General features: G+C 34.6%; 1 protein-coding gene across 3 annotated transcripts in view; it reads left to right on the forward strand.

Moving 5' to 3' along the window:
* Positions 1-842: 842 nt before the first annotated feature.
* LOC110467389 (nuclear receptor subfamily 5 group A member 2-like) overlaps positions 843-25,169 on the forward strand; it is a 45,883-nt gene continuing 21,556 nt past the window's right edge. Inside the window, exons 1-2 of one of the 3 annotated variants that reach the window (XM_021524515.1) lie at positions 843-955; positions 1,173-1,282. In XM_021524515.1, coding sequence (XP_021380190.1) covers positions 1,183-1,282 — 100 coding nt within the window. In that variant the 5' untranslated portion in view covers positions 843-955; positions 1,173-1,182. Of the gene's footprint in view, positions 956-1,172; positions 1,283-16,525; positions 16,604-25,169 lie in introns of those variants that run through there. The other 2 variants (XM_021524516.1, XM_021524517.1) reach the window with 2 other exon arrangements.

Consider the following 25,169-nt stretch of genomic DNA (forward strand, 5'->3'; position numbering starts at 1 on the left):
GCTATGTACTGAGCTCTTTTCTTTAACGTACAAGCTCTAATACTACACGTTTATGCTTGTTATTGTAGAAAAGCACATCAAAAACCTAAACATTTGCTCGATATCCTGGCAGCTCTAAACTACATGTGAGCTCTGTAACCTAGCAGCTCGAATAAACTACATGGGCATTCCTGAACCGAACCGCTCTAATACTCCACCTTGGTTCATTAAGCAAACAGCTATAATACCATACTATTTTCTATAATGAATATGGTGTTACCTACTAGTTTTGTCGTGTTGTAGCTATACCATGACGACCACCTTGGCGCATCTCTGGTAAAGAGAGAGATTTATTTGATTACTGCCTGCTAGAGTAGGTGTAGTGAATAAACACTGCTAAGACCATGTCTCTACTCTAACATTAACCAAAACGGTCAATGTTTTCGAAAGATGTTTTACCGCATCCCGCGGAACTAGTGTTTGATGTATTTAAGTGATTCTGTGATTAGCTTATATGTCCGACCTTTTATGCTATCAGGCATCACTCAAACACTATTTATAAATTTTAGGTTAGGGGTGGTATTCCACCCGTCATCCCTCATACCACAAAGCACTCTCATTCGCTTGTACAAGATCAGCAGACCCGAACTAACGTCCCACTGATGACGGGGGTGGGAACAACCGTTAGAGATAGGTGTCGTCTGCCCGACTTTACAACTCAGTTTCTATAACTTTATAATGTGTAGAAATACTCTTTGTTCTCTCAATAGCATTGTTGGCCATTGAAATGTGACGTCACACAGTAAAATTATATTTCATTGGACAAGGCAGCATATGTCTTCATTCACAATATTTACAAAATACTGGTTAACAGTGAAATCCCACCTAAACAGGCTTGGGATTCTACCAGAATCTCACTGTGGCTAAATATCAACTTTAAAACCCATCTACGAGATATAGTATGGCTCATTCTCATGTAAAGTCATTAACTTTACCTATTCAGGATATTTAAATAGAAAATTACATTTTGCCTTCGCGTTTAATACACCTTTTATTTTTTTTATTACATTTGTATTTAAAACTTTTCAAACAAGAATCTAATATTACTTTGAGACGTTTTGATAAGGACTGGCAACTGTTACACAACCACGGGTATAAATTGGGTGTGACCAAGGTGCTGTCTTTGATTGCAGAACTGGTACTATGCCGGAGTATAATAGCTGTTGCCCTGTGACATCTCTCACATTGGAAGCTATAGCTTGCAAAGAGGAAGACGCCGTAGTTGTTGATTACATTCTCAAAGGTAAGTAAATAAACTACATAAACTCTTATAATACACTTATGGATTATATTTTCGTCTTATACACCAGGATTATATTTTATCATCTTCTGTTGGTTTTACCATATTACATTACAGCTCGGGAGTATAGTACCACTTATAGGAAAGTAAGCCAGTACAATTATACCACAATCCTTAAGAAAGGTTAATTCTTCTTTTAATTTTTATAACCAAGAAAATATCAAATTTGGCAAGGAACATGTCAACGAGTAACGTTAAACACGTTCCAACCTGAGAAAGTGTTAAAATTCATTATACAATTATAAATATCATCACGAACCTTACACACTGTTCAATGCACTTCAGAACAAAGCTTATTATAAATTTTGACAAACTGAAGTGAGGTTTTTACCCTTTGACAGTGATTATAGTATATGCCTGTCAAACATTCGTTCTATATTATGTATATGATTTCTTTGGTTTGCCTCGCACAAGACACAGGTGCAAAATTAATCAGAAAGTTTCTGGTCTGAATGGGTCGACTGGATAGGACGTGATGATTTGTTGAATAGATAGAGAACATTATTATAAGTACAATGTCAATAATCATCTCTGTTGACAAAATGAAATGAAATATTTTGAACAAAAAATGAACAAATTGAAGCTTTAACCTGTAAAATATTTCACGTAAGAGATCAAAGGGCTTGTGAAGGGATCAATCTTTAGAGTACCACTGAAGATACCTGTTCATTTGTTGAACGGCGAAGAAGGTTGATAGGTACAAACAAACAGCAGTACCTTAAGAACAAGTTATTTGCTCTACCTCGTTAATGTAAGCTCAGCCCGTGTGACCATGCCTATAGGGAAGAGTAATTGTTTTCATTGAAAACTGCCTTTGTCGGCTACCCTTTCAGGCATGCTTTCTTTGAAAGATAAAATGATAACGACATTGTGGTTTACAAGAGTTGATTTTTGTTTTGCACACTTTCCACGTATAGACATGCAGCTACCCGTTTGATGTACTGCTAATTCACAATCTATCGTCTGTCAAGTAGGACACTATGCACGGGGTCCTCTATTTGTTCTAGATATAACTTTCTTACAAGTGAATGGATAGACACCGCCATAGTGTAAATTACCCGCTTAAACACCTGCAGTAGTTCTTCTCTTTTCAGAAAATGTGTTAAATTCCTCACTGAAATATATGAAAACTCTTTAACTCGAGAGGACCTATCTAGTAGATTTTTACCTATAGAAAGCACGTTAATACTTAATACGTAAAGAGTATTTCCCTTGACTTCTTCGTCATGCATAGTAAACACTCGAGATCATAAACGCCTTCATTTGTACGTATAGTTGTGATTAATAGATAGGAGGTCAAAAGCATTGTTACAGAGCATTGAAAATAAATTCCCATCACGAATAAAATTTACCCTTCGTCTTCCTAGGAGAATTAGATCTAATATGAACACATAGTCAGCATTGTAGGACCACCAATACAGTTATAATATTAGGAAATAGCGATGCAATATTCAACAAAGAGTGCAAATGTAATGGTGAAGTATTTTTTCTCATGGAAGAGCTAATTTTATGAAAATCATAAATGAACGCATATGTTATCTTTGAAAATATTTAAATCAATTCTACATACCCAAGTTTCTTGCAATTGAAAAATCAACAAAATATACTGCATTTCTATTTGATATAATGGGAAATAAACGCACTCGTGTGTGACGTAGACATAAGCTTTCATCGTAGAAGCAAATACATTTCTCATCTAAATCATCTACTATAGGGTTTTGTTGGAGATATCGTGGCAGCTTGTCATCGTACTTTTAATCCTATTCATCGAAAACCTCTGTCACAGCTGGTGATATGAACGGAGGGTAGTAATAGGAATGCCATATATTAGAACATCATCACAATTTCAATGGGGTACTTATTGTACGTATAAACGGTGCTAAACACAGTCTAGGCACTCTTCGTGTGTTTTTAATTTTTGAAAGAAGAAGATTGGTGATACAGAAAATTATATGTGTCATCTGGAACTTCTTTCCTGTCTAGTTATAACATGACAGATATCTAGTGATAACAAGATAGCTATCTGGATATATCAAGATAGCTATCGGGAAATAACAAGATTATCCTCTAGTTATATCAAGATAACTTTTCCACTAATAACTAGATAACAATCTAGTAATTACAAGATATGAAAAACTCCCAGATGACACGTACTAGCTTCTGTAAGGTAACATATCAAATAAACAAGTACTCCTCCAAATTTGTAAATCAATCAATTAAGTGGTTGAACGCACAAACCCTTCTGTTTCGACAGTGGTTAAGCCAATTTGGATTTGCAACGTTTCGGCACCTAGCATCACCGATTAGTCCCAGAAGGACGAAAGAGCTGTATGGTGCAGTGTAATTAACTTTGTACTGTATCTATTACCAAATTTTAAAGGTGCAAACACCTGTGTGTGTGTAACGTTCATAGATCAAATCCATATGAACAAGGTTTAAGCTCAGGTGTCGTCCAGCATTTAACAAGCCTGGATCTTACTTTCTAGTCAAGTACTTGAGCCTGTTAAATAGTAATTTACCCGAAAACATCCTTCGAGGTTGTCTTTTGAATTCTGATTTCGTCTTCGTGTGTTCAAAACTTGGTTTGTTGTTTTCTATTTCGATGCACTTCGTTTGCAATGCTATAGCTACATATTTCACATTGCCCTGGGTATTCAAACGACATTTTTAGCATTCTATATTTAAGTGATCGGTAGAAATTAAGACTAGATATCTTTAGTAAACAGTAATTTCCGGTCATATCCAGCCATATACGACTCCGTCAGCTTAATGAAATTTACAGCTGAAAAGAATTATGTGATTTTACTTTTTTTTAATCATATGATAAGAAACAAACATGTTTCAGGATATAAAATGGGAGCTCATCAAGAAAAAAACATGAAATAACAGTTTGTCGTAAAAATGAAAATCGACAAAAATTCACCAGAAAGATGAGGTCAGGACTCACCTATTTAAAAGTTAAGTAAGTTGATGCAGAAGCCAAACAAAGTAACCATTTTACTGCGCCATATGGCAATTTCGTCTATTTAGGACAGACCGGTAGCACTCAAATTAGTACAAGGAGTTAACTGATTAAGCAAAAATTCTAAATTCGAGGTTATTGTCAAACTCGGGAACTGATAAACCATTAGAAGAATCACTTCGTGACGTAAAACATTTTCAACGTTACTTAATATGCCATTAAACTTTGAGCTCCGAAATCAATGCATCAATTTATCTCAATATGAAAAATGTACATAAATAATATCGAATGGTTTCCCATTGAACATCATTTATATCACTCGTGCGACAGAGTACTCCATTATTTTCACCACTGTGCCAGTACTTTGTCATACAATGAAAAATAAAGGATATGCAACTGAAATAAATTAAATACTCTTTCTTTCATTCAGTTTTGATTTCAAAATGAAGAAAATTAGCGTGTTATGAACAAAAAGAATGCCAAAGTCCCTTAACAATCAGGGGCGGGACTTTTATTCATGACGTCATGACGTCACGATCAAAGACAATACCGAAAATGCTTGTTTATTCTTTGTTGTTTTTTTCATTCTGCATTTTCATTGGCTTTAATCGAGAATGTGATACATTTCGCAAGTGAACACATAGCTATTATCAATATTCCTTATGAAGCTAAAATTAACATTTATATTGCATGAATAGTTCTCAAAATTTATCTGATGAGATTTTTTTTAAATCGTAGCATAAATAGACTAGACGCTGATAATTATCCTTGCTGTATAATACAAGGGTAGTGTTATTACGCTGATAGTATATGATAACTTAATTTAAAATCTATGAAATTACAATATCGCATTAAAAGGAAATAAACTAGAGTAAAAGTAAGTGGTAATTTTAATAATTACAATGATCAATTTATTCAATATAAAAACGTTTTTGGCAAATAAACAAACACAAAGATTTTTCTCCTTTTTCCATTTTTTTTTTTTTTTTTGTGTTCATATGAGGGTTTTTTCGTTCACTCTTGATTCAGTCAATGCTGCATATCCAACATATTCTTTCCCAATTACGAATCCCGACAACAATTACGTTATATTTGTATGTAATTTGTTTATTTTCCTTCCTCCTTAAGATATCGTTAATAGCATACAAACATTGTAATGTAATACCAATACAAAATTCAATGTGTACATAATATCCAATAGTCAGTTTGCTATCCTGCAGAATATAAACAATTTCATTTGCTAGGGCAGCTTGTCACTGACGGCGTTTATTTTATTAGAAGAGGGAGTCAAAGCTACAAGCTAAGGTCATGGGTGGCACTGCCTGGTCAAGGGTCTTTATCGACCAGTGTCCTTTCTGTGGTGTAGGATTCACTTGTCAATACAAAACACTTCAAATATAAATGTCTGTTATCTAATTCAAAAATAGTTTGGATATGAAATTCTACACTGGTCTAACTTTGATCAGCCTGCATATATCATTACAAGGTATCTATATTGCAGTGTCATGCGTCTGGCTATGGGCGGGTAGATAAAGATGGATTCAGCCATGTCACTGTTTTAAAGAGTAGGGTGGTGATGATGTTTGATTTGAAAAAAGGGCAATCCATTACCCCGCAGACATTATCCATCACCTCTTTTTAACAATCGCATAGGCGACTCAGATTTCAATACGTGATATAAAAATCCACCAGCCTATTACCCTCAATAGAAATTAAACACTAGCTAGAGATAGCATCTTCTCGACCGCGTGTGTCGTGACCGTTCCTTATCCCACGTCGCCACGGGGCGAGGAGCTTCCGTACATCCAATACATAACATGTTAATTCAACTCTACGTATATCTCTTTTTAGTGAAACGTGTGATTTAATTCCGTTGCTTTCATCCATTTCAATAAGGTAATTTGAGATTTCATACATAGAACATGAAGTAGGTCTCCTTTCCTTGTCTGACTGATTACGTTAAAGGTCTTGCTTTATGTCCAATTATTTTTTTCTTTTCAACTATTATATCATCAAATGTAATATTTCTCGATTTTCGAGTGGATATGGGGGTTTTTTTTGGGGGGGGGGGGGGAACACACCATCCCCTTGTTTCATGTTGGTGATATATCATATGCCTATGACAGGCGTGTCACAGTCTGATACTGAATGTAATGTTTCATTGTATAAAGACCACTTGTTACTGCAGTGTGTCCCAGGGTTGAAACAATATACTTAGTATACAATTTCTTTGATTGAAAATATATCGTCTATCTTTTATTTATTGACAAATAGATACTATTTTAAGAAGTATCCATTTTCATAATGAACGGAATTCTGGATAAACCAAGCCACACTATACCTGGTCTCTGTCCATACAATATTTCGTATAGAGTGACAGATATTCCATCACAAGTGCCATACTGCGAGGTAAATATTCGGCGTGAAAAATATTGCATCGAACAAAAACCTATGATTACACAGAAGTAGATCATTTTTCCGATATTGAAATGCTACAATGAATCTCTGTTATACTATTAATTTAGTTTTAGGTTGACAATTAATCATAATGGTTTCTTTTCAAACCTTTGGATTCTCATCCATAGGTTTTATTTGTATATTGCAAATGGTTAAAGAAAACTGTTCATTGAATTTAATATCAGTAATTCTTGTTTGTTTGTTGTTGTTTTTTGTGTGTTTTTTGTTTTTGTTTTTGTTTTTGTTTTTGTTTGGAGAATGATCGGATTGCCTCAACCCATCATCGATACATTTATGTATATATACGTATGCAATAACTATAAGAATAACAAGTTTAGCAAGGGCATGCCCCCTGAATCCTTAAGGTCTTATGAACTGAAGCATCAACTCTACTCGATAGTATCCCCGTTGTCGTCCGACATTTCATTCAATGGAAGAGGACACACCGTAACAACCCCTTCAGACCTTGTTCATCCTGTGTATGTATATTCACATATAAAGTTGTCGGTAACTGTCAAGTTCATTTGTACTTTTCCTCTTCATACAAACCATTACTGAGTCGTATTGAGCTGTTCTGTTAAAAAAAGCCGGGGTTAAAGGGGGCTATGTGGGGCGGACAAACAAGGAGGACTGTATAAGTGGCTATACAACTGGGATGCGTCGTTAGAACTTAAAAAATACTACAGGAAATATTGTGAATAGGGCTTTCTCTATAGAACATGGTCGGCATGTATGTCGACCATTTTAAAATAGAGTCCACATTCAACAATCGTTTATCTGATTTATCGCCAGCACAGAAAGCTTCCATTTGTTCGTGCTAAGCTGTGGAAAATTGACAGAAACAAAACTGATTTTAATCACTAGCTTGCTGAAGCGATGAAGACCATTATCCTATCACAACAGACAGAATAATACCTTCGATTTGTTATTTGTGGAATATGTTTTGTTTGTCCACTAATTACTAAATCAGTAGAAATCCATTTCATTCTATTGAAGGGATTTTTGTTTGGTTTAACGGTTGACTTTATTGCTTGACTAAATGTTTTGCATACTATCCATTACAACTCTATTAATTACTGATCATGCTTTAAATCAAAGGTCAAATCTGCATATTATGATATTAAAATAAATAATGATTGAGATATTGTGAATGCTTATCCACTATGCTTCACCATATGGCACCATTCTTTAATTTCAAATCGATTGCAGGTTTATTTAGCCATTTAAAATTTAAATATCAGTTTAGTAAAGGATTATTAGTAATAAATGAAAATGTTGTTCACTTCCTAATTTATTTAAAAATTATATTATGTTTTCCATTGATTGACTTCAAACCTACCGACATTTTATCATAATATTTTGCAAGATCCATCATATTTCATCAATGAAGATTTTAATGTGGTCCTTTTAAATGTGGCTCTCTAGACGCGGACACTATCACAGAAGAAGGAACGTTTTATGTAGACAGTCAACAGCTGTTTACACTAATGTTGTCATTAGACATTGAATTTTGGACCGTGTCACTGTCGGAGTATTGTATGCATTATGTGTAAGGTGTGTTCCGCTCATGGTCCCTTTAATAACGATTGTACAATTGTGGGTAACTCGTCAGCTGTTATCCCGCTCATTTTATCATTTTTATGATCAATTAAAATGGACAACAAGTTCGAGAATCGAACAAGTTTGATTCGCGCATCTGATGGCACGTCAATTATAATAGATCGATCGAATAGAAAATAAATTGATGAATTAGTTTGGTGTGAATAACTTTTTTGGCTAGAATAGAACATTAAGAAAATGAGTAAACCAAGATTTGAAAAATTATAAAAAAGGAAATTTAGTATGTACCGGATACTCCTTTAACTCTATACACTTGTGAGAAATGAGCTGAAATGTGCATTTAATCATTGAATTATCACATGGGAAATAAACCATTTAAAAAGTTTGAATCAGTATATGATTAATGTAATGTAGAAATAGCTTCTACTATAAAATATATATTTAAGTATGACTTATTGCTATTTATATCAGATTAAAAGCTATGCAATATCGTTTAGTTTGATTTATAGTGAATCTGGATTTTGTGGGTATCGAATATGACTTTAAAAACATTATGGAAAGTATTTGCATTCCTAAGCAAACCAAATGAATGATATATTATTGATATATGAATAGAATACATTATTAAACACAAATATGAATAAGATATTTCACATTAGTCAAAATATTTAACCCAAGATTTGTTTTATATTTATTTAAATGTATCATATATGACTACATTCAATAGATTTGAAAATAAGATAAGTTTACAAAATTAAACAAAACAATAAATAATACAAGTATGCTAATTAATGCGTATTATGTATAATCATATTTACCGTTATATAGAGTGGGCCTGTCCAACATAATTCGAGGTGTGAAATTAGCATTAAGAATATCTTACACATACAGAAAATAGTAATTGTCCTTTTGGCGATAATAACTGATTTCTGGTTGTTTTGTTTTTTCTTGTTTTTAACAATACAGTTCCATTTGATTATTTTTCACCCTTCAAGACAAATTAGTTATGAAAGTCACGTTTTATTTATTTGAACACAATTTGCAACCATCAATTACACAGTTATGTATCAAGCCACAAAGAAAGAACAGAGTGATTATTTAAACTAGCATCGTTATAATTTGTCGAGTCCTGTTTCGGATATGATTCCTATAAAATTAGACAAACAGCTAGATAGATACCATTTGTGTCATCCATAAAGGAGTTAATGTGTGCGAAAATATGAATATTCATTTGACCTGTAAGCTTCACCTTTTAATTTGCAACGAATTAATACGTGTCGAAATTCTTGCCTCAAAGGTAATTGGATAGGCTCGTCCGTTCACTGAGTGTCATTAAACGTCATTAACATAATTAGTGAGTATTTGGTATTATATCTAGTAGTTAAACGCCACAAATTTCTTCAAAAATATCTTTAGTTTGTTGTTGATTTTGATTATGATAAAGTGGATATTTAAACAGGGGATTTGTAGGGTTTTGGTAACTCAATAGCGATTTGTTTGTTCAGAAATGCGACGATAATACAAGCGATGATAACATCGACGAAGAAAAGGGCAACGAAATTGGGAACAAATTTGGAAATGATGAGTTAATTCAAATATACACTTACATCGATATTTCAAAAAGATATTTTAAAATCTTTAATAAACGTAGTCCCGGGACATATTTACATAATTTCTTGTAGAATATATTGACAACACGCAATCTGTAACATTATTGGACTATTTTGAGCAGCTTTATTATACGACTAACAATGTTTTATACTTAAAAATGTTGTGTCACTATTTAAGCATTTCTTAACATATATGTTACATTCAAAGATGAGATTTTTGCTATTTTAAGTATTTTCAGTTTAGTGTCCCCGAAAGTAGATGAGAACTGCAGTGTTAGGCCATTTGTTATCCTGTAATCTAAAACAATACTACATCGTCCAGATTTGCATTTATTTTGAGATTATTAAAGTATGACATCATCATTGTTTATCTAAGGAACTTATACCGTATGCGATGGGCAAAGGTTCCTGCTCATATGATATCTACCTCTCGACTTGGGATTTGTCTTTTCTTTTGGAGTCTTATTATATTTCTTTTGCTGGTCTTGTCCCACAATTATGCACTAAAAGCACAGTAATATCGTAACAATAAAAACATAAGAAAATTTCTAGCGTCCGATGTCTGATAAACCGCTTTCAAAACTAATGTTTTAAAAGGACAAACCATCTTCTTCAATTAGCATCCATCTTGATAGCTGTTCACTTTATCAGTTGAAATGTCTTTTCAAATCGTCCGACATCAGATACACATCTACATGACAGTAAGATATGATATGCCCAATCCACGGTCAATTTCAGCTCTAACCACGTGCGACCCTCAACTTTGTACGGAAACCTATAGGGTGTTATTTCACACGGTGTTATTTTGTCATTTGTCAGTTATAACAGAGGGTTGTCGCGCAACGTTGTTGTTTGTATGGTACACTATTAGATTGTTTCAGAATAGATGAGTTTGTCGTTTATTTAGGTATGACTTTGTCGTTCATTTGAGTTTGAATTTTCAATTTGGTGCAAAACAGTTCTGTAACATACTGAGTGACCTTGACATTCAGTGGGAATATTATAGCGTGTGCATAATTTGTAATTATTGGTTGGGACAATTTGAACATTTTTCCGTGATATAAAAAAAATAATTTAGACGGCAATGTGTCTCTATTAATGCGTGTGTGTACGTTTGTGATAAAAATAACACCATGTGAAAACAATACCATATGGACATATCACCTGATATCGCTAGATTGATCGATTCCTTCTCTGCCAGACGTCCAAATATCTTGACATTTCTCCAGATTATTTTTTGTTGTGCTGCAATAATCAGCTAATATGGTATTGCCGGTCCTCCGTACTAGTAAATCACCGAAGCTGCTGAGGAATACCAGAAAACGACATCTAAAGGGATCTTAAATCTTATTACAGTTTTCATTTTTCCTGATTAATAACCCGTAGAATTGAAATGAAATTTGATAGTGATTCATAGCCTAAGCTTGAGGTCTAACGTGAGCAGTTATCGAATGAGAAAAATGTTTTTATAAAAAATCCATTTACCTATAATTTATTAGAGGGGTGTTTTTATAGTTGATCATATGGCATAACGGCAAAATACTTCACCGAGTTGTTGTCACGTTTGCTGTATGTATAATTCGCCGTAACCGCATAATTCTATTAAAAAAAGGAAAAAAGTTTATAGTAGATTTATGGCCGTCTCGTTCCGGGTGTCTGTTGAGCATTTAAGTAATATATCTTAGCTAATGAAACATGGACTTCTCTTCGTCTCTGTGGCGCCTTGCGATTACCTGAAATATAAACGACAACTAATATTTCATCATTTTATCATTTTCATGTTTCATAACTTGCGGCTGAAAACGGTTCAGTTGTATTACAAAATATATTTATCGTCAAAACTTTGTTTAACGACTGGTTTAATGCTTTTTAACGAAGAGAATTCAGGAATAAGGAGGTCACTACAGAAACGATATGTGCATAACAGACAAAACTATCCTAAATGGATAATTTGTATAAGTTATTTTAACTTGATCATGGAATATGTGAAGCTTTTATTTATCATTAACAGCGCGCGGAGGCCGAGTGGTTAATGCACGTGACCGTCTACGATCTCTAGCCTTCCACCGCTTGGTCGTGGGTTCGAGACTTGCATGGGGTATTCACAAAGTAGTAGGCGCAGGTCGGTGGTTTTTCTCCGGGTATTCCGGTTTTCCTCCACCACCAAAACCTGGCACGCCCTTAAATGACCATAGCTGTTGATATGACGTTAACAACACAAACAAATAATCATTAACATACTTACATGATGTCAACAGTGTCAACTGACAATTCCTAGACACAGAACCTGTACTTTACCATGAATGTGTATAAATAGCATCCGACGTCCTCACTCGTAACATTATATTAATCCGTTGTCGTGTAAATCCTGTCAAACTTTTATCAATGAAAGTGACATGAAACCGACAGCAGTACGTGAAAGCTGACGTATCATGTACATGAATGGATACACACCTGATGCATATATCAAAACAGAATGCGTTAACAATAGAAAACATTAACATGACATATTGACATTATAATAGACCCCACGTCCTTAGTAGGCAGCATATAGTATTCATATTAAAAATCTCATCATCAAAAGTCTAATCAATCAGGACCAATTAGCAAATTTTACTCATTGATATCAAAGTATGTCTAAAAGTCTCTTTATATTGCTGTTCATGAGTAAGCATTTGTGGTGATATCCGTGCCATACGCTCGACATGAGGTTTTCAGGTACAAACCAAATCTTTCCCGACGATTGTCTAGAAAAAAAACGAGATAATAGAAAAAAAAGGGGAATTAGTGAAGGAGGGCATAAAGAAACAGATTCGTCGATAAGCCAAGCGATACACGTTATTTTGTGACAAATAAAGATCTGATAACAAAATGCGATGAATGGAAGAGACTAACAACTCTCGTGCCAAACGAGATTGTAAGTTATCATTAGGTCAAAGGTCAGTAACTCTGATTAAAATATTTAAGTTGAAGAAAAACGGGAAAGAGAAACGTGTCTGAACGTGTAGACGTGTTGCCATTGTACCAAAAGGAGTGAGATGGTTGATAGCGACCCCTGGCGTTATCAGATATATCATATTGGCTTAGGAGGCGCTGCTAGACACGAGAGGCCGCCATTGCACCAATAACTGTTATTGTAGGACACATGTCAAACCTATTAGGTTTGAGTTATAACAGAAACTCAATAGGAAAAAATTCTTATTGTACTCGTTAGATTTAAACCAAACTGAATCTGCAAACAAGTATCAGGAGCAGTGCAATGCGGAACTGTTGCATCAATGCAGCTGTGATATTGAAAGAAAATGTCATAATATAAAATGATAAAAAAATTAAGGAAAGTGATTCGATATCAGTTGTCTTGCTCAATCAAACTTTTTTTTCTACAATTGTTTGTATTTTGCTTTTGAAATGCAATTGAATCGATAAACAAAGTTTATTCAACAGATATAAATGACATTTTCACAACATGTTATTACTTTTTTCAAACTTCCTGATACACACGTATATTTCTTTCCTGGTGCGTAGTACTTGGTCAATGTGTTGCCATGCAAAATAGCGTTTAAAAATAGCATCGTAATATTATTACATATGAGAAATTATTATTAAATATATAAGAATGGTACACTTACTATTTAAAACAATATACCGTGTTGATAATTCAATATTCTAAACCCATATATCATGATACGTGTCCATATACGATCCAAAGTTCGTAGAAAAAGTTTAGCAAGTGGTTTAATCATTTGAAGTAAGTTTACTTAGAAAAGGCCACTACTTATAGTACTGCTTGAACGAAGGGTTATCTTTTATATTGACTGTTGTCCTAAGGACTGAAAACTAATGTTTTTAGAAGGGTACATCACTGAGCAGACACATTGTGACTTCATTTACAATTGATCGTTAATATAACTATACAAGTAAATTCTCCAAAGCATATTTTTTTTCTAAATCTCCAAAAATCTGTACACTGTTGAGGTGAGTAGACCTCTGGGGGACTGGGTAAATAGGGGCTTGAGTACTGGTCACAATAACATGGAACTCACGTGTAACCCCTAATAGGGAGCCTGACAAGTGCCCTTTACAATAGATCCATGTTCGATTTATTTTTTTCTCATTATAGATCGTTAATTTACGAATCGCTTTATAAATTCCAAAGGTTTTCTAAGTAGTAAGCCAGCAAATGTTGACCCGAGTAAGTGGTACTAGTGAACTCGGCACATAGACCCTTCTCTGGCAAAGAAAGGAAAGAAATACAATGTATCTACAGCAGAGTGGCGTTAAAGAACTTTAAAGGAACATTAAGGCGATTATAATTGGAATAGCGTCCTTATTAGCCCCTCGACAATATCAGCAATCTTCAAAGATATTTTCCGTTTTTTGCTGTGTCTATTTTAAAGGCACAGGGCGGGTCAAAAATGGTTGGACGTCCTATTTAAGGCATCAGAATATGAGACCACCGTCAGGATCTATTGAGAGGGGACTATTGAAGAGAAAGGTTATAACGGGAAGTGTACCGGGTAGCTTGTGTATAACGTTACAGTACAATATCTGCCTCAACGTGGAGTCTCCACAACACACAGCCTTAATTGGTGAGCGTACCCATCACAGGCAACAGGAAACTTTTGAAAATGTCTTTATCAATTATAGCTACCTTTGTAGTCAGGCTAAAAAACGCCCTGAAACTTTTTTTGATGAAATTCTATCATCACCAAATCTTGCTTTAAATATTTATTTGGATTAAGTTACACCTTATATCGAAACCTATTGTAGGGTGGGTTTTAGTTAGATGGTCTAGTCGAACGTCAATGTCTACCTGTTGGGTTGATGAAGTCCGGGTTCAATATATAGCTGTTATGGTAGAGGGTATTAGAGGTGAATCTATATATAATCATATATGATGGAGCCAGGTGTCAATAACTATTTAACTATTTAGAATTGAGGATAAATATCTAAATATTTGGGAATTTAAGTCTATGATCAATGTATAGATATTTTTGTATTTGGAGTATGATTAATGTCTAGATATAATGTTATAGGTGCTGGGGGTTTTGGACCCAGGGGATGATATCTAGATGCACGAGAAATAGTTGTTTTATTGGCTTTTGCATCTTATTAACAGCTAAGGCCATTTAAGGACAAGACTTCATGTGTGTAATTTATAACGTATGCGTGTTCGCTGGAAGCGGTATGTTGTTGTATTTTGCCTCCTTGTGATAACATGGATCTGATATCGACTCTAGAGTGCTACCTTACTGAAATACCATGCCGGAGACAACGCGTGCAGTACTCCAACCGGTCATACTATACGGGTAACGGCATGGACATTTAGCTTGGCTGATGTTAATGGAACCTTAGATTTAAAAAACAAAATATGAGTCCCCAGTATGGCATGATCTCTTAGTTTCTTCTGACAATGTCGGAGAGATTATAACTATGAAATGGTAATATCACTCATCATTTTAGATGCTTTTAGCATGTTCTTACTTCCATACAACGCAATGGGGATTACGACATGATACCAACAAGAAAACAAGTACGAAGTATCATCATAATGGCATTCCACATAAAAGAATAATTCTAATAAAGATCATATGCCTTTCTGGATTTAAGAAACGGGACATAGGGGTTACGTTGTAGGGGATGTAAGTGAACGAAATGATTCAGTGCCCCGGGATGTTTATCTGTAAACTATGTCAACAGGAACTGGGAGTGAAGCCATTGTCCTTAACATAACATAACATAACATAACATAAATTAACACACAGTTTGGGGAAGCCCGATTGTTATCATGATTCGTTTTCTAAAAGTGCCTTGGTTGGTCACGGTGATAGCCCATATAATAAAAGTCTCAATCTACAACAATGTTAGCGCATCAGTCAGCTTTACTGTCTTTTAGGGGAGCAAAGGTTTACAGCCATGTCTGAGAGAATTAGTGGCCATTCCACGAACAAAACCATTCCAAATTGGCCTTTTTAAATGTTTAGATAGAGATTTGCAATTGTTCTGTAATATGTTTTCCTTAAAACCCAATGAAATCGAACCCTAGCTGATAGATGGTATCTCCCCCACACGCTATCACATGTTAAATAAGACCGTTCGTTGAGGTAAAGATGTCGCCACCTTTCCACTTGTGTCGTCTAATGATTTACCTATGGACGAAATTAAACCTTAAATCTGTACCCTTAAATTTTACGTTTAAATTGTTCAGGTTCTGCTTTTATTGTGTATCATGTTCAATTCATCTTTTACAGAGCATATCTTTTCAACATTTATGATTTTAATGACAGCATATCAGTGTTTGGATATGGGAGAAAAATGGGGCAATTTTCTCAATGGTGTAGCAATTATTGTACTGTTTACAAATATGATCGAACAGATAAGCTGTAGATCAAATGAGCTTTACAAAACCAGATTCGGTTTCGAATTTTTCTACCATATTTGCGACAAATTTATTACATTGGCCTTTTAAATAAGTACATTTCAATACGGAGCATATAATACGCGAGCAAAAAATGAAATTAGCACATTTAGGTGCCAGAAGTCCTTGAGCACTGAATTTCACCCACCAACTACGACACATTGGGTATAACCCGCACACTTATACCCTCACACGTGCACGTACAATGTTCTCACGTGTACATGTGGAATCGGAGCGGGCCTACTTTCTCGAAAACAGTAAGTTTACATAAGACTTAAATTATCCTTTGATTGAATTGATAAAGTTTAAGTACTTATGTATACCAATGTCGACATGACATGTGACAGTGCACTGAAGATTTCTTGGAGTCATTCTCAGGTAGATATGTAAACCTTATACAACCCACTGTAAGTCCTTCCGCTATGGCTAAACAAGGAAGAAAGTATGCAAATAGTCGCTATTAATAATTCAATATGTCTTTTTATGTAACGTTTAAAATTAACATTTCGTGTACCTCAAAATAGGTGAATCATTCAACTACATTGTCTTTTATGTGACACCTTGTTTGTTTGTTTGTGGTGTAACGTCTTCGCAACAGCCAGTGTCATATGAAGACGGGTGCGTAGATATATATCACTAAAAAGAAAGGGTAGGGAAGTGAAAAACGAACAGAAAGAGATCCCAAGTGTTGCAATATCAAATCTAGTTTCTCTAACGACCAACGACTCTTACGTAGAAGACAGGAGAAAACCTTGATACTGCAGTAGCTCCACATTGGTCACCTTGTGTGACGTGCAGATGGTCTATTCTTCCCCGAACTTGCAAGTGTGATAGATAAGGTCGACAATGTTTTCAATGTAATACACCAACGGGCTATCCAATGGCTACTACATGTACACATTCTTTGTTAGAATGTTAGAAGGGACAAATTTACCACGGTTTATAACAAAATATTACGTCACAGGAACTTTTTAACAATCAATACATCTTGAAATTAATAACACCTATGTTCATAAAAACAATCCTGACCGAATCGATATTTTTTTTTTAGTTTGGGTTTTGTTTTAAAATACCGTACAGTATATTATGATATATAACTGATGTTGAATGTCGTGTAATAACTCATTGATACAATAATACAATACCTCTTGTAATACATACTATATATCACACGTATGGTACATATGCTGTAATATTTACAATCACTCTGCCTTCTGTTAAGTTTGTACTCAATATCTGCCATCGTCTCCCAAAATGACGTCATTCACAGGAACAAATATAATATATCTGCAGAAACTAAATATCTCTGCAGAAATAGATATGGTTCTGTTACTGAGACCGTTAGAAATATAATACACTATTAATTGGTAAACCAAAGGAGTTTGATTTTACCCAACGAGTATGCTATTCCCTATGTCTACTTAAACAATGGTCAGCAGAAAATTGTCGATTTACCGGGTGAGGGGTCTTTAGATTTCCCAGTGTATGGGTGGATGAGCAGACGATGGCAGATACCGGTCGGCGCCTGGCCTGGGTTCATTTTTTTTTTACATTCTGAGGTATTTATTGAACGAAAATCTTGATTTTTACAACCTTATTCAAGTTTGTCAAAGGGTCCTTTCATAAATCTTAAGTCGTTAAAGGAATACGTTCCTGAGATACCAGATACTTCAGAAACGATCAATTCAGTTGCTTCAACAGCTTTGAAAAAAATGTCATGAGCAAGTTTACTTAAGTGCTTTAGTTTTTGGGATGTATCATTTTTTGTTTTTCCCATTCAGTCATACATCCCAGAACAGTTAAGTAATTATCTGACTTGCCCATTGTAATCATATATACCGCAACGTAGTGTTTTAATGTTTTCCTTCATTTCATTTACACAAAAACAAAACGTCATAAAGGACTTACTTCTTAACATAAGTTTTTATATGTTGATTTGGCAAATTCCACAAAAGTAGAAGAATTCAAGAACTCTGATATGCTAGGTTCTATTGTATTTCAAAGAGCTTCAGCATATTCGAATCTCTCATCAATCATATAGTATAAAACAATATTATCATTACTCTTTTGCAAATCATGAGCACTTACTAAAGTGTTTCTTGAGTTAAATAAGAAGAAAAAAGTCAGATATTTTGATTTTGTTATTTACTTTACACTACAATATTTCAACGTAAACAATGCACACATTTTCCATACACATGTATTCACTTACAAATTCATTGGACAAAAAGAAAATATTGTTAATAATTCTGTTAAAACTATTTTCAATGATATCGTATTTGCCAGACAATATTATATAATAATTCAGACTGTTGTTTACATTTGGTTTATTAAGTCATCAGAGAGAGAGAAAGAGTAGACGATGGGGTTATGCACAAACATGCCATCGCCGTATAGTATATAGCTCGTTAGGCAGTGTATCACCTGCCAATATGTCATTGATATGCACATTTCGTTTTTATTCTAGTTTTATTACGGTTTAAATAGCAATAATTTTGCAAACCAGCTGCATTAATGAATACATGTTGCTCTATGAGGTGGCTTTTGTGCACCTAATCGTTTGATATACCAAAGCAAATAGCATTTACTGTCAAAAAACGTGTTAACAAGGGGTGTTTACGGCTTAGCAGTTACGTGCTGAAAATCATATAAATGCCATCAGAGAGAATGGATTTATTTACAAAGACGCAGATAATCTTACAGTTTTGATGACGTAACTTTGACGTCATGAGTAAGCTTCGGGAAACTCCCAGTTTATGACTTTTCTTCAAAACTCATTTATTTCCCCAATTTTGCCCATTTAGAATATTCGTCTCCCTACTCCTCAGTTATTTGGAAATCTAAACAAAAATCAGTTAAAAATGAAGACTTGAGATGTTTGATAAAAGTGTGACCTGTGTTAGTACCTCAGCTGATAAAAGTGTGACCTGTATTAGTACCTCAGCTGATAAAAGTGTAACCTGTGTTAGTACATCAGCTGATAAAAGTGTGACAGTGTGGTACAGTGTACTTGTAAGCGTTGGTATTGTAATTTCAAAATGCATATATTAAAGCATATAATATTTTTGTCGCTGGATCTTTATTGAAAGAAAGAAAGATACCTTGATTTTAATATATATTGTATTATAGCTTAATAAGCTTATTGAAAAATCACAAGTGAATCACCCTTCTTTAAGGTATCCATTCACTGTTTAAATGTTCATTTTATCATAATCGCAGGCTCCTAGGAAGTGTTATAAGAACACCATCTCTTTTCAATATATTACATAGAATAAAAATAATAATTTGAAGTTCTGATATACATGTACCGCTTTGTCACAACCTAGGTCGTCTCAAAACGATTCACATATGTGATGTCACTCATGTTGGTGTCACACGGGGAAATATGATGACGTCATAGGTTCACTGCAATAATAAAACTGGTTTTATTTTAACGGTTTCATTATTCACAAAATGTGAAAGTGTAAATGTTTTGGTTGAGTTGTTTTCATATGTACATCATAGGTTAAGTAAATTGGTTGGAGATTATCAGCTTGAAATAATGTAGTAAGTTGTTATTGCATTTTTCTACATAATTTACTTAAAAGTATACTGTAATTCACTTAATGGTCATGAACACTTAATTTAACAATTGTACTAATACGTGATACAAAATATTTAAAAGTACTTTAAATAGCAAAATGAGTTCTATATAAGCATCTCGTGTTTTAATAAAAATCTGAATATATTTGTGCAATATATTTCAATAACTGATCAAATTTCTCATCTTATATCACACAACGAAATAAATGAATAAATATGTGCATACCTCGTTGAACATAAATCACTCCTCTTTATAACTAAAGCATTATTAAGTATGTATTTATGTCAATATATGCAACTTATTTACCAAGCGTATTACAATTTTGTTCGCTGATTTATTGTCGTCCAATTGTTGTGCTTGTGACATTTATGTTCACTAAATTGATAAGTCGATTCACAGATGGTGTTTTGAGACCTGGTGCATCCTTCACTCTGGCTGTTTCGGGGGTATCATGTACTTTTGCGTGTGTTTGTCTCGTTATTCAACACTTCATTTTAATGTGATAATAAGTCGGGTTGTGGTAATATGGAAATGAGCGTGGCGTTTTTGACGACTGCGATGTGTATAGTGTTATATGATATACAGCCTGTAATGTACAGCACATCTGCAGCAGAGTATCATCATCTGACGTCATCCAGAGCGTAACCCAATAACGAGCCTGTGTAATGCTATAATCCATGTCAATAAACATCATAATCGCCTATCTATTGAGCACATCGAGAATATCAACCGTAAATCATATCATCGCGATTTATGATTACATAATATTCATTGGTACATGTAAACCATGAACGTCATCACGTGATATAATATATATGAGTTATCGGGATCGCTGATTGAGTATTCATTGGAGCTGAACAACATCAAGTGATATAAAATATTATATCCCTCGTTAAAATAATAACTTTTTATTATTATTGGTGTAAATCCATGTATCTATACATAATGCTTTTGAATAATCGTATTCTTCAACACAATAACCATAGACCTAAACAAAACACATGGTTTAATTGTATCTACATAGCAAGAATGTTTTTTTCACTATGCCAGAGCATTTCATTGTCTGTTTCGTTTTTTCTTGCAAAAAACAACTTTTTGCATAATTAAAATGCTTTGACGCATATAAGTGAACGCAGTCAAGAACAGGGGGATGATTGGGGATTATATGGAATAGGAGAGGACAGGTGCACGAAGCGGCTGAGCATCATCCACGACAGATATCTTATTAAACCGTTCGCTGGGTCAGGGTCCACGTATGAGGCTAGACAGATAGTTCAAAAGTGCCTTGTTTTTTTTCTATATCTTCCATCATATCGTACAAATCCTAAATTCCTTGCAACAAGGATGGCATATGCTGTAAAAACCGCGGTAAGCTTGTCATCTTTGTTCCTGCAAACAGTTACAGTCGATTGCTATACGGATGAATTCCTGGAACTATTATGTATATTAAAGGATAAAACTGGCTGTCTGGTTGGATTGAGGGACAAATGGATTAATGAATTCATGCTGACTGCATGCACGACATAAAATCTTCTTTGTATTGAACTTGGGTATATTATTGGTACTTAGAGTAGTCCATGACAGTGAGTCCAGTAGCAGCCTAGATACTAATATCTGAAGGACTCGGTAGTAAAAAGTATCAACAACAGTAATATCTAAATATCTATGAGAGTGAAAACAGTAACTAAAATCTACGATATTATATCATAATGCCGCAATTACAAAAATAAAATAGCTTAACATTTGCAAGAAATAATTAGCAATGAAAATTTCTTCACACACATTTCATTAACGCATAATTGGTTGATTTTTTTATACGCACGTTTCTGTGATCTGAAATAACATAGATAAGTTTTAAGATCAACGCAGAAGAAAAATTGAAAATTGAGAGAATTATATGAATTTAGTTGGATATTTTCCGAAAGTGATTTTACATAAATTGTAAAATTACGTCTGCGTTACAGAGGTGATGGTCGTGTGGGGGATAACTGAATAGAGACAATTTGTTGGCATACGAATAAATAACAATTTCATTTAAGAGGAAAATTATTTACATAAAAGCGAGCACATAAAATATTCAAGAAACGCTATACGAATGCAATTTAAACATAAACATGACAGTTTAACGGATATCTATAAAGCAGTGAGTTATGAGGGTAGGAACCGAGTACCGGTTTTAAGGCAGGTGTTGGATGATGAGCGACATATTTGTAAGAATTTGAGAGGCAAAAACTTGACGAGAGCTTGTTGTATGTATCCAATTACATCCTATCTCATATGAATATGCAATGAATGTTATTATATTGATGTCACAAAACGTAAGTTGGTTACTAGTCTGATAATTTCTCCTTGTGGTTTTGCATTAATTAAGATCGCCATCTTGGTTTGACGATTGGTCTTTATTCGCCACTTATTGGGTTTATTTATTCATATAAACGCTTATCTTGATACGATGCGCACATAGCATCACTGTTCACATAAAAAAATATTGTCTGAGTAATAGCTTCGTAAATCAATTTTAGCGGTTTATGAAAATAGATTGTATCACCTCATTTGCATTTTCAAATGAAAATTAAAAAAAAAAAAAAAACATAAATTCATATATCGTCATCAACTTGTTTTTAAAAGACAGATGTTAAAACGAATTGTTTTGTCGATGAATTTACATTGTAGATTGGGTTCGATTATCAACCTCTGTCTACTCGTTGTCTGACTAATCTGGTTGGTAATGATCCAGAGTATATCTATTATGTGATGTAAGCGGAACGATACGGGTGATTTCAAATTTCCGATCGTGAGCTTTCCTTTTCATGATAGTAACCTCACTACTTTACCAATCTACGGTGTTTACATATCGCAGTTGATTCGGTATTCAAGCGCTTGCTCCGTGATTGATGTCGACTGCTGACGGACAAACTCACAATGCAGGGTTTACAAAGATGTAGGTACATTGTAGATGAAGACTATGAACAGGTTTTATCGTGGCCAACATGATCTCATTGGGAAATAAGCTATTTGTTTGATATGCAGGTGACTGTTTTTCATTATGATCATTATTGTGCCTTCTTGTTTTGTCATCACTACTCCAGTTCTTACAATGCGGTCGTAACATTACTTTGATTTTACTATGGGTTTCAACGAAGCAGAATACGTTTTTCTCCCACCCTTCATAGGTGTGTCTCCCGATTTAGTCGGGAAAGATCAGCTTGTCACCCCTAGGGGAAGATAGCCTCGTGACGATTAGCACGTGTTCAATTGTGACGTCATTAAAATGCGTCATCGGTAATTGTGACGTCATCAAAAGTGAATGACAATATGCATACCCCAGAAGTGTTTTTTGTTTACAAACATGGCAGACTACTATCGGTTGAGCTGTGACTGAAATAATAGGAAAGGAGAAAAATAATCATCCCCTACCTTGAGGGTGTAACAGAGAAATCTCCGACCCTCGGGGTGATTTTTGTGGTTGTCTAACCCTCGGCAGAGCTTAGGGTAAGACAACCAAAAACATCACCCCGAGGGTTGGAGATTTCTCTGTTACACCCTCAAGGTAGGGGAAGATTTTATAAATCCTTCTGTTCTTATTCTCCTTGTACTTTTGCAAAGTTCACCATATAAATATTTCCTTTATTCATACTCTGCCCACGTTTTATTGATTTTTAATTCGAATTACAGTTTTCTTGGCACTTCGGTATTCATTTGTTGTTTTATTGCGAGATCGTTACGAATCCAACACACATATTTTATCTGACTGACTAGGTAATATAGATTCTACATAAATGTCTTTGCATGTCTGTCAGCGTGAAACACGTGGTAGTAGTGTATCCATCAATAGCATTCTCGATACTCCAGGGGTTACGCTCACTTTCGCTCTCTGCACCCCTGGAATATGTCAAAGCAAAATTGAAGGCTCAATGTGCGCCATCTTGTTGATGGGACAAAGGGACTAGTTTGATGCTTTGATGTACATCAAAATATTCTCGCGGTCGCATAACGGAAAAAATGACTGGCTTTGAGTTCAGGCGTCTCTCCTTAGTAATCTTCAAAGGACAGGTAACAGCTTAGCGATTGATCAGATTTATTTTTACCTGAGACAAATCAAATAGCTAGCCGCTTGACTTATATTTTGCTATGACATATCCAAGGGGTGCGGAGAGCGTAACCCCTAGAGTATCGGTATTGCTACTTCTGATCGGTCAACCATACATTTTACACAGGCTAGTTTTGTTTTTACTTAAATCATAGCATTGGGGTGATTAAAGAGGTAAATTATATTTATAACTGCCTTTTAGGTAAAATAGACAGTTTCGCTGCTAAAGGAGCGAAAGTGTGGTTTATGAATGCAAATTAATAATATTTCCGTGTCGGCTTTAAGTTCAAATATGTTGTCTGATAATTTGTGGGTTTTTTGTTACTGCCTTTTGTAAAATTCATTTTCCACGGGGAAATGTTTCCTGTATCATTCAAAAAGTGAACTGTGGCAAGCTTCTTCCGTCTTATCTCCAGAGAGTAAATTGGTCGAAATTGCTGCACGGATCATTTCCTTTCTAACAAGTAACATTTACAGATCTTTATTAAAATTTACTATCTTCTAGGTTATTTCTGAAGCCAAATTAACCTCATTAATATTGTATGAACCTTTTTGGAATGGTAGTCATCGGCATATCAAAATCCCAAACGTTCCATCGATTCTTTAATGATCGGCCATTTCCAATTGAAGTAGAAGGAAAATCTCATATGATATTTTATTTGCTTAAATCAAACATGCGTTGGCCTGTCATTTTCACAACCTAAAACGATCCCTGGTAATGCATTTTCAAGAGGTAAAATTTGTAAATATTGTATAATTTCGGGGGGGGTTCATAAATGAATATATTCTGTTTTTAGCTAGTATGTCTGTGTCAGTAGTCTAAAATGTTGTGTTGTATCTACTATTTTTGTTATGAATATTAAATTGTATGTATATGAGGTCCTAACGGTCTTATTGACAAAAGCCAAATTCGGTCACAAAACCACCCAAACAGATGTAATTGTATACAAATTACAGACGTGACCGTAAGAAGCAATGTGTCAGACTTTTCTGACACATCATTCTCCGCTAGAATATGATGACAGCGAAGATAAAAACGCCGACTTGTTGAAACCATATTGCAAGAAATAGCGTGAAGGCAGTCTGTGTGTCGTCACGGTAATTACTACATGGCCGTCCGCTTAAACTCACTGTTCAGACATTAAGTGTA

This window comes from Mizuhopecten yessoensis, unplaced genomic scaffold (genome assembly GCF_002113885.1).
Source record: "Mizuhopecten yessoensis strain PY_sf001 unplaced genomic scaffold, ASM211388v2 scaffold11173, whole genome shotgun sequence".
In the NCBI taxonomy this organism is placed as follows: domain Eukaryota; kingdom Metazoa; phylum Mollusca; class Bivalvia; order Pectinida; family Pectinidae; genus Mizuhopecten; species Mizuhopecten yessoensis.